This window comes from Nicotiana tabacum, chromosome 19, assembly GCF_000715075.1.
Source record: "Nicotiana tabacum cultivar K326 chromosome 19, ASM71507v2, whole genome shotgun sequence".
Taxonomy (NCBI): Eukaryota; Viridiplantae; Streptophyta; class Magnoliopsida; order Solanales; family Solanaceae; genus Nicotiana; species Nicotiana tabacum.
Window position 1 is genome coordinate 50,310,387 of NC_134098.1, and position 11,487 is coordinate 50,321,873.

Genomic DNA, 11,487 nt, shown 5'->3' on the forward strand with positions numbered 1-11,487 from the left:
TGAAGCCTTCTTCCGTATTCCCTCAGCTAGTCTTTCTTTGTAGTGCTTAAGAGAGACCATTTGACTCCTGTAAAGCTGCGAGCTTATTACATCGTATACCCGAAATAATTTTTGATGTTTTTACTCGCCTATAATTATCCTTAATTACTTACCTCCACGCCCTTGTGCTTGTAAGGTTGATTTTGAACTGAAATATTTCACTGTCTTCTCAGTGGCACCATTTTTTTGTAACACTTATACGTTACCTTTAACAACCCCAACTCCTATCTGAATATTTCTCAAGGATTACGATGTCATCATATTTGCGAGACTAAATTTCCTATGTTAGGTTTCACTATGTTTATCTTTCACAACCTGCTGATTTGTCTGTATTCTTTTGTTTAGCCATGACTAGGCTCTTTCTGAATCAACTACTAACTACTCGTTAGTCCATTCTCATATCTATATTGTGCGTAATTTCTCTTGGGTTATATCCTTTGTCTTACCTTACCTCGCACACTGGCTCCTTATGTATCAAGTGTTCATTTACACTTATTTATCAATAACATCTAGTGATGGAACCCTTACTGCCTCTCCTAGTTGTCATGCTTGCATAATGTTCTGGATTTGTATCATATCCGCAGGATCTGAATAAATGCAATCTCATTCCTTTCGCCTTTCTACCACATTCTTCCTTTACTATTCCATAGTTACCTGAATCACATAACTTTGACTTAATACCATATCACACCATCTTCCCCCTTTAGGGTAGTACTAACATTTAATGCTATGAAGATTTACCTATTAATGTTTTACCTCTTCATCTTTGGCGTCTTTTCATATTTCCATAGATTTTTACTTGACTTGCGGTAACCTTTCTATACCATGGATAACTGAATTTCTTACGCACGAAGGTGACGCCTAGTGTAACTGGAACACTTAGTCCCTTAAGCTTAACTCTGTTCACAGTGCATGTTTTAGGGAAACGTCTTCCTGAATGACCTTTAAAGGTTATTCTTCTGTTCTCAATTCTATTATTGTCGGAACACGATCTCTAAAATTCTCACGATGCCAACTATTATCAAATCTTCCGATCCCTAATTCATGTTTTGTTCACTAGCCCATACTGATTTCTATTTCTCTGGGGGGTCTAACCTTTCCTTCTGGTAATCACGTACGAGTCACCAACTCATTTCTCAAAATGAGGACATGAATTTATGGCTTATACTCTTTTATTGACTCAAGGCATGTCTCCTCTTGTGTTTTCCTTCACTTGACTATAGACTCTGTCATTCTATCATATTTTGATTTACCGTTATCACCCATTTATCATATCTTACTCATAATACTTCATTTACTCTCTTCTTATTCTCCAGATAATATTTCTGTCTATCACTTTATTCTGAAAATTTCAACAAAATATTCTTTCACTTTTAGCTCCCCTTGCTTCATCTCACTGGCTCTTTGGGACGCCTAACATTCTCTCTACGTTTTATTTCTAGGGACGGGAGTCATACTAAGGTAAATATTTATCCCTTTTAGGATTCCACTGTCTATCTTCTGAAATTTCTAAACATTCTAGTATTCATCAGAGGCTGATCCAGGATTTAAATCCTGTGGGTTCAATTTTAAATTTTTTAACATTGAACCCATTATATTTTTAAAGTTATGGGTTCATATCTACTATTTTTGCAATTTTAATGAATTTTTACATACAAATTTTTACTCCGCATCGAAAGTTATGGGTTCAGTTGAACCCGTAGCTAATACACTACATCTGCCTCTGGTATTCATATCTGACTGTACTATTTTAGAGTGCACCATCTGAGTGTCTCACAAAGAGAACTATTACCACATTTGCGATATCCTTCGAATATGTGAGCTAATGATAACAATCCATCCATAATTTTGGGTTAATCTAACCCCAGCTGGATCTTAATATACCATCTTTCTCTTAAACTATATTTGCTAGCTCCCATAAGGCATAACTGAGATGGGTGTTATCAAGTGTATATATCTCTGTTACTATTGAAAGTAACTCAGAATGCTTATATTTCTCTGCCTGAATTGTAAATACAAGTAATCTTCACTAACTGGGTACATCGTATCCTTCTTCACCTTGCTCATTTTACTTGTTGAAACTTATATCTACCTTTTGATTCTCTCGTTGCTTTTTTACCATAGGGGTGGATAGATAGTCATGCCTTAGGGCTCCTTATCAAGAAGCTTACATGTCGTAGTACACACATAATCTACTAAAGACCTTACATTTACTCATCATAAGCATGATGCAAAATCGAGTTTTTCTGACTCAACTCTTCCACATCCACATTCAATCTCTTACCAACTGTCTTACTGGATGTAGATGTCGTTGTATAACGAATAAAATAAAATTTAGAAGTATGAATTCTTATAACTGAGCTCTACCACACGATCTAGAGTAAGAAGAAAGAGTGACAGTCCTAAATTCCCTGTAGCCTCCTGCTTATAAGTGTGGTGCACAGTACACCCATAAACAAGACTCTACTAGACACGGCAATGGATCAGCCCTGTACAGGTTGTTTTGAAAAAAGGTGTCACGACCCAAACCGCAGGGCCGCGACGGGCACCCGATGCCTTACACAACCGAGTACCAATATAACATATCTTTCTTATCATACCGTCATGGGTAAGTGGGCCAGAAGGGCCATCATGAGGTAAAGGGAATAAAACATAAGGGAATACTATATATAGGACGACCCAACATGATATAAAAATTTATACATGTGACATAAGGCTTATAAGGCTGACATAATTATTTGTATACTCAAAACATAGGCCGATAAGACCATACAAGTATCCATATACATGCCATTTGTCTACAAGCCTCTAAGAGTACATAAATATTATAAAGATCGGGACAGGGCCCCGCCATACCAATCAATACATATTCAAATCATACAAACCAAATAGGCAACTCCGGAGCAAGTGAAGTGCACAAACACCTTCCTCTAAGCTGATAGCCTACTAGGAGAACTCTCAACTGTCTATCGGGACATGCGGGCATGAAACGCAGCATCCCCATGCAAAAGGGACGTCAGCACAAATAAAGGCATGAAAGTAGTATATAAAAGAGATGAAAGAAACATGGATTAAAGAACTCAACCTGTAATTATGAATAGCTCTATGAATCATGAAAAATTTATAATGTCATGCATATGCGTATAATTGTCATACCATACATAGGTATATCATTAAGCCTCTGAGGGCATCCCATCATATCATCTCAACCACTGTGGGTGAAATCATCAACGTATACCAGCTGATCAGGTGGTGGTGTGTATATAATGCCATAACCTTTCCCCATACCTCATATAGATATAACATATGCGTATATAATATCATCTGGTCATGGGTCAATGTATATGTATAAATGAATTCAATGCATAATGAAGTAAGTCAGTAAGATTTCTCGGAATGTCATAAGATCAACATGCCTTCGGATAAATTTTAGCAACTTACGTATTTTTCTGATACCCATGAACAGAAGATATAATAATAGAACACATGGGGAATCAAGAATATAGGCACCCCTAGTACTTCTATGAATAGAGTCATTTATGAAAGTTCCGCATTTGCACGTTCATTTGTATCATATGGATCATGCCAAAAGGAAAGAATAAATAGCCTTAACATACCTCAAGTCGTCAATGCAACTCAAAAACAAGATTATGAAAACTAGCGCGCCAACCCTATAATAAAGAAATACGTGTACAACTTAGATGGCGGTGGTATATCACGTATCTCAACTGATAACTTGACTCTAAAATAAAACGGAAAACATTTCCCCTGATTTTACTGCTCCTTCAAGACTATTATAGGCGAGATACAAACATAATACAATCATCAACTCAAAAACAATCCAACTATAATTCAGGACCTTTAATACAACAAAAACCCAAATATACCATAACACACCCAATCAACAAGTTATCAATTAGCCTGAAATTGCAACGACGACCGACCAGCCTAATACCCTACTACATGTGGCATTTCCCCATGCCCTTCATCCTCCAAACTCCATAAATCATTAGCACAATAGGCCAACAGGAGTGGACTACAAAGCAGTCCACTAAAAGTGAAATAAATCAAACTCACGGCTTCCGATCACCGTCCCGTGAGTTCTAATATTAGGAAACGAATTTATCAACCTTTCTTGATATTTAAAAGCATAAATACAGAAAGTAGGCACTTTATTAACCATGAAGTACCTTCCAAAACTCAAACTACAAAGAAAAAGAGAGGCGATATAGCGATACTTACGTAGTAGGGATTGTTCTAATGTTATCGCTTCTTGATTTCGTACCCGGGATGTTAATCTTCTTTGAAAACTAGAAAAGAGCTTAAGGCTATGTTTATAGGTGTTCTCTTGTCGTGTGCTATGGAAAAATGAATATAAAGACGACCTAAGACCTTAAATATATCAAGTTTGGAAAAGTCAAAGAGGTGCTAGCTTGGAACTCTCTCATTGGCCCATCTTCCGACGCTTATATCTTTTTATCCGCATGTCTTATGAACGAACAGTTAAGATTGTTGGAAACTTCATTCCAATACCTTCAATGTGGTATATAATATGTCCCCAAAGAGACCCCATATAGCACACGAAATTTATTTCTCAAAAAGCTCTATTACAAGGCAAATCCTTAGTCGGTTTTTCCGCAACTTAAATCCGACTTTTCCCAAATTTTATATTTTCTATCCCAACATCATATATATAGTCATATTATGACTTTAAACCAATTTAAATTATGATTAACAAATCTCATATTCATTATACGTCAACTTGGGAAGCACAAAGTGTAACACTTCGATTCCCTGACGGAGCCATTATCCAACAATTTTTCCACTTCTTCGCGTACTGCATCATTAATTGTGGAGTTGAACTTACGCCTAACCTGCCTCACCAGGGGGTAGAGTGGATCGACGTTTAGTTTGTGTGTGGCGATTTCCTTTGGGATACCTGTCATATCTGCCTGGCTAAAAGCAAACAAGTCTGCGTTAGCAGTTAAAAGTTCACAGAACTTACCTGATTCTTGAAGTTTGCAGCCGATGTAAGCTTTCTTGCTGGGGTCTTTTTCGTCTAATTGAACGGGGTCGAGGTCCTCTATGGTCGATCTTGCAGCCTCGACCATGTCAGGGTCTTTCATGAAGTCCTCATTGTTATCGCATACCGACCTTGACCTTGTTGATTGCTATGCCTCTTTTTCTTTATCCTTTGTTTGTTGAGTGGTCGTATAGTCTAGGGCGATGCGGTAGCATTCCTGGGATATGCGTTGTTCCCCTCGTATACTGAATATTCCCCATGAAGTTGGGAATTTGATGACTTGCTACAAGCTGGAGGGGATGTCTCTCACGATGTGTATCCATGGTCGCCCTATTATGACGTTGTATGTCGTGTCCTGGTCCATGATGTGGAATGTGGTTTCCAGAGTGATGCGGAGTGTTATCTTGCCGGATGTTCGCTCAACTGCATTGTTAAAACCTGTTAGTGTGATACAGCATGACACTATCTTGTCCTCGAGTTTCATTTGTGCGAGTACTCGGGGATGGATAATACACACGCCGCTCCCATCGTCTACCATAATCCATCTAACGTAAGTATCTAAAATTAGTAAAGTGATAATGATAGCATCATAGTGAGGGAAAGCCAAACCGTTAGTATCTGACTTATCGAAGATGATTCTTTCTTAGAGTTCATCATACTGTTTGTGGGTGATCAACCGTTTGCGCTTGTGGGTTGTGGTGAACTTCACACTGTTGATGGAAGCGTCATCCACGCCACCGATGATCATATGGATAGTGCGGGCTGGCGTGGGCAGTTTTGGCGGCCCTTGATGTTGTTTGCGTCCCCTGGAAAAGTTAGTCCTTCCCCGATCGCTCAACAATTCTTTGAGGTGTCCCTGTTGCAGCATGTTTACGACCTCCTGTCTTAGGGCGATGCAATCTTCGGTTTTGTGTCCTCGCTCTTGATGGAACTCGCAGAGGGTATCTGATTTTCTGGTATTCGGGTCTGAACTCATTTTTTGTGGCCACTTCACCTTTGGTCTGAGCTTCTCCAAGGCGTAGACTATCTCTGTAGGTGACACATAAAAATTATGAGCGGATAACAAAGGGGCATACCTCTCTCATTTCGGTGAGTCCCTATCCTTGAATGGGGTGGGCCTTCTTCAAGGCGGGATGAGGATGCAGCGGTGGCTTTGACGTACGGGAGATGTCATTCCTGATTTGGTCGTGAGGCCATGGGGTCTCTTCTGATATCATTTTTTCGATCTTTTTCGGATTCTGCTTGCACCGAGGTCAGTCGATGGGTCGCCCCATTGAGGTTATCTTCGTCTGCTCGAACTTCGGCACAATATGCGTTATGTATTTTGTCCCATGTCATTGGGGGATAAAAAAAGGTTCTTGTTTTTGTTTTTTACATTAATGACTAGTATCGATTGTAGATCTAGAAGAAACTAAAAGACTTAACTAGAAAATCCCCACAGATGGCGCCAAACTGTTTGACCAAAAAGTGTAACTTTCGGCTAAACTATTAAATTTAAGTAATAATGGATTAAATCTAGTTAAAGATAATAACTCTAGATTCAAATCTGGAAAACGTGTGGGGGATGGGGACAGATCCCGTAAAAGATTGATGACAATAAGTACAAAATATTCTTAAAGTATGAGTAATAATGGAGATATAACTAGCAATAAATAACAGTAAATGGCATTTAAGTAAAGAGGAGAAATGATTCACCCAATAATGGATGGATTGGACGAATGTTTCTCTTGACAATGATGAATGACAGATAGATCCGAGATTTGCTTTGATCAATCCTCGGATCTAGTGGAACGGTGTGGAATAATATGAGCAAGAATCTTGATAAAAAGGTAATTTTTGTATTTTTACAAGAGAGAGAGAATCTTCCTTTGAAAAGTGTCCTTATCAAATGAATATTACATGCCTTTATTCTCTTTTCTTTTACCCTTATATATTTGACACATATCCCTAGCAAACCTTAGTAGTACAAGTGCAGCGAATATTCACTAGAATATTCTCTCTAATATCCTATTTTGAAAACTAGTCGTTGTTGTTCTTTACACGATGCTCGACCTCGGTCATGGTTGACATCTCAGCCACGAATCTTTCTTCTCCCTGGTCGGGCTCGACCGACTCTTTTCTTAATATTGTATTACGCTAAATATCCTTAGGACAGATTTTGGCCTATACAGGTAGGTCGTGGTTTTTAATCTCGTGAGTTGAGAGTTGTTCACGTAAATATCATTGTGTTATTTACTTATTGCTGTATTATGTGGGAACAGATAGAGAACCAGGTTCTCTATACAGTTTGGTGGACTCTTAGTTTACAACAAGTGTTTATTGCGAGTGTTCCATAGATGCCATAATATGAAAGGAATGAGTTGTGGCCTGTGGGTAAGGAATTAAAGAAAATTTTGGACAGCCATTTGCGTGAATGAGTTGCTTAAGCCAAACATAAGTAGGGACTACTTTTGGATGAAGGTTGTTAATAATAGTCCATAATTTCATAAAATTCCAGCAGTGTCGTGCATTGTTACATTTGAAAACAATATGAGTAATTATTTCAAAATTATGTTGGCTAGGGGTGTACATGGATCGAGTTGGTTCGGATTTTATTAATGCCAAACCAAACCAATTATCTCATTTTGGATTGTTTCGGTTTTGTCAGATTTTTCGGGGTTTTCGGATTTTTTTGTTACATGAATATTATGTCAATCTTGCATTATTAAAGTTATAGATAAAATTTTGATAAGTGAATATATGTTTACTAAAAAGTAAAAAAAAAATAACAAACATATGATCTATTAAAGTGGTCTTATGGGAGAATTATTTTTAGTAACACATAATAGTTTATTTTCTTAGTCGTCTACCAATAATTTTTTGTTGATGTACGCTTTCAGGGTTAACCAAATTTAATAATTAAACATAAAAATCAATATGATACCAAATAATGATATGTTCTATGTAATTTTAGATTATCGAAATACCACTTCAAATTCGAAAAATATATAATAAATCTTGACATATGAATATGAAAGAACAAAGAGATGATTGACCATTTCAATAACACATAATAAGAAAGTGATACAATCTATTATTTAAAGTAAATAAAAATGAATACATTTTATAGTTCTATTAAATATTATATCCCATGAGAGGATCTCAAATATTTCTAGACATTTTTAAATAAAATTCTATATAAAGTCTTAAAATTATATATTTATATGTCGATTTAGTTCGAATTTTTTTACTCAATACCAAACCAAATCAAATCAAACCTAGTCGAGTTTTTTAATCGGTTTGATTTAACTTTTCGATTTGGTGCGATTTTCCGGTTTAGTTTTTACACCCTAGTGTTGACAAAATGGTACAGACATTTGAAGTAGTAACTCCTATCCTATTTAAGTATGTGTGGGGAGATGGTTGTGATTGATCAACCATAGGAAAGTTTTAACTTTTGGCGGGATGTGTAGACGCCAAATCCAACCATGGATGTTATCTAGCCATGATGATTGAGTGATTGTTTTGTAGCAAGAATTAATAAACTGACCCGTCGGTGTAAGTCCCAAGATGATTCTATCCGGGTGTATTGAGTATATTGGCATATAATAATTGCAAAGACGATCTATGAATTTTTTGGGTTATCTCAAAAGATACTGGATAATTGTGACTTATGTATTTGTTGAACATGTTGACTTCCTTTAATTGGTCTTCCTGATATTGAAATGGTCCTTTAATAAGGCTACGAATACTAAGGTTTGAAGCTAGCCAATTTTCAGTCCAAAATTTGACATGAGTTCCTTGTGTCACGTGTCATACCAGATCTTTTTGACACACTGCCCATCCTAATGAAATGTAGAGGTTCGTTTAAGAGGGTAATGATTCAATGGGGAATATAAATGGAGGCCCATGTGGCATATGGGTTGTGGAATAATCTCTAAGAAGTACTAGCCAGTAATGCTTGATATTTTTCCTTTAGCTTTTGAATGCCTAGACCGCATTCCTCTTTGGGAGTAGTTATTGTATCCTATTTAATAATATGTAATCGTTTTTCTGTACTGTAGTACCCCATAGAAAATTCTTTTGATAGCGTTCTAGTTTTGTGATAATATGTGATAGTAATGAGATAAATTGCATTATGTGATTTGGCATTGAGTTTAAAGTAACCTTTATAAGGGCAGTACGACCTGCCATTGTGAGGTGCTTTATTTTCCATCCCACCAGTTTATTTTTAAAGTTGTCAATAATAAATTGGTAATCTCTCTTTGTAGGCTTTGAGTTAAAGATTGGGAATCTCGGATATTTTCCAAAAGATTTACCCTCTACCATATTGAAAGATGTAAGTATAAAAGTTTTGTGAGCCTGTGCACAGTATTTTAAAAAGAAAACTTTTGATTTTTCAAAATTGATCTTTTGGCCTGAGAGCTTTGTGAAATGGTCAAGGTGATCTATAATGGCATGACAACTATTGGTATTAATTTTGGAAGCTAAAATAATGTCATCTGCGAAGTAAGGTCATGTCCTCGGGTGGGGCTGGGGGAGGGGTCCAGGGGTGGGAATGGGGGTAAGAAAGTTTTAGGCTGAGAGTTGGGTCTTGAAAAATTGGGACATTAACGGTGAAGTCTATAGAGTTAGGTAAGATTCTTCAGAAGAGGAAGATTAACATAGCGTGTGTTCAGGAGACTAGATGGAAGGGTACTAGGGCACGAGATATAGACGGGTTTAAACTATGGTACTCAGGAAGCGCTGGGGGTAAGAATGTGGTAGGTATTTTAGTAGACAAGGACCTCGGGGAGCTCATGGTTGAGGTTAAGAGGGTAAATGATAGGTTGATGAGTATTAAGCTGGTAGTTGGTGGGTTTACTATAAACGTGATTAGTGCATACGCTCCTCAGATAGGTTTGGACTAGGAGGTCAAGAAGCAATTCTGGGAGGATTTGGACGAGATGGTGCGTAGTATCCCACACACAGAGAAGTTGTTCATTGGCAGAGATTTCAGTGGCCATATTGGGGCTAGTGCTAGGGGTTATGATGATGTGCATGGCGGGTTCAGTTTTGGGGATAGGAATGAGGGAGGTAATTCACTGTTGGATTTTGCTAGAACTTTTGATTTGGTTATAGCTAATTCGAGTTTTCCGAAGAAGGAAGAGCACCTGGTCACTTTCCGGAATTCAATGGGCAAGACTCAGATTGATTATCTCCTCTGCAGGAAATGCGATAAAGGTCTGTGCACTGACTGTAAGGTCATCCCAAGTGAGCACCTCACGACCCTACATAGGCTCCTAGTTATGGACCTGGAGATCAAGAGGAGTAGGAGGAAGAGGGCGGGGTGCAGGCAACCTACGATCAAGTAGGGTAACTTGACCAAGGACAAAGCTCGGGAGTTAGGGGAGAAGTTATTGGCTATAAGGGCCTGGAAGAGTAGGGGAGACGCGTCTAGTATGTGGTTCACGACTGCGAATTGCATTAGGGTAGCTGCTAGAGAGGTCCTAGGGGTCACGAAGGGCTCTCCTAGGGGTCATAAAGGGGACTGGTGGTGGAATTGAGAGGTTCAAGGTAAAGTGGAAGCTAAGAAAGCTGTTTATTTGAAGCTAGTGGAGAGTACAAACGAGGAGGAAAAAAGGACTTATCAGGAGTGTTACAGAAAGGCAAAGAAAGAGGCAAAGTTAGCAGTTACGACGGCTAAAAATGCGACGTTTGCTCGTTTGTATGATGAGCTCGGGGGCAGAGACGGGGACAAAAAGTTGTACTGGTTGGCCAAGGTGAGGGAGAGGAAAACCCGTGACTTAGACCAAGTCAAGTGCATCAAGGACGAGGATGGCAAAGTGTTGATGGACGAGGAACTTATTAGGAGAAGATGACAGACATACTTCCATAAACTATTGAACGAGGAGAGGGATAGAAGCATTGTGCTGGGTGAGTTGGAGCACTCTGAGAGTCGGCGGGATTTTGGGTACTGTAGGGGAATTACAGTAGAAGAGGTGGAAGGGGAGATGCGTAAGATGTACAGAGGCAGAGCGACGAGGCCAGACGAACTCCCGGTGGAATTCTGGAAGAGCGCGGGGCGGGCAGGTTCGGAGTGGCTCACTGGGCTGTTTAATGTTATTTTTAAGACGAAGAAGATGCCCTAAGAATGGAGGTGGAGTACGATGGTTCTGCTTTACAAGAACAAGGGTGATATCTAAAATTGCAACAATTATAAGGGTATCAAGTTGTTGAGTCATACTATGAAGGTTTGGAAGAGGGTGATTGAGGCCAGGGTGAGGAGGTATGTGTCTATTTTCGAGAATTAGTTTGGATTCATGCTGGGGCATTCGACTACGGAAGGGATTCATTTGGTAAGGAGATTAGTGGAGCAGTACAGAGAGAGGAAGAAGGATTTGCATATGGTGTTTATTGACCTTGAGAAAGCATATGATAAAGTCCCGAGGGAGGTACTGTGGAGG

At 38.6% G+C, this 11,487-nt stretch overlaps 1 protein-coding gene across 1 annotated transcript; it reads left to right on the forward strand.

Annotated features, from left to right (window-relative positions):
- Positions 1-9,987: 9,987 nt before the first annotated feature.
- Positions 9,988-10,902, forward strand: LOC107820511 (uncharacterized). Its single transcript, XM_075239071.1, has 2 exons — positions 9,988-10,284; positions 10,633-10,902. The coding sequence occupies exons 1-2, from the start codon at positions 9,988-9,990 to the stop codon at positions 10,900-10,902; spliced, it is 567 nt and encodes a 188-aa protein (XP_075095172.1).
- The last annotated feature ends 585 nt before the right edge of the window (positions 10,903-11,487 follow it).

Excerpts from the sequence above, each read along its gene's own strand:
- LOC107820511 (XM_075239071.1), top strand. The coding sequence starts at position 9,988 with ATGGTGCGTAGTATCCCACACACAGAGAAGTTGTTCATTGGCAGAGAT. Across the intron at positions 10,285-10,632 it reads GTCTGTGCACTGACTGTAAG|CTAGTGGAGAGTACAAACGA; the intron begins GTCATCCCAAGT and ends GTTTATTTGAAG.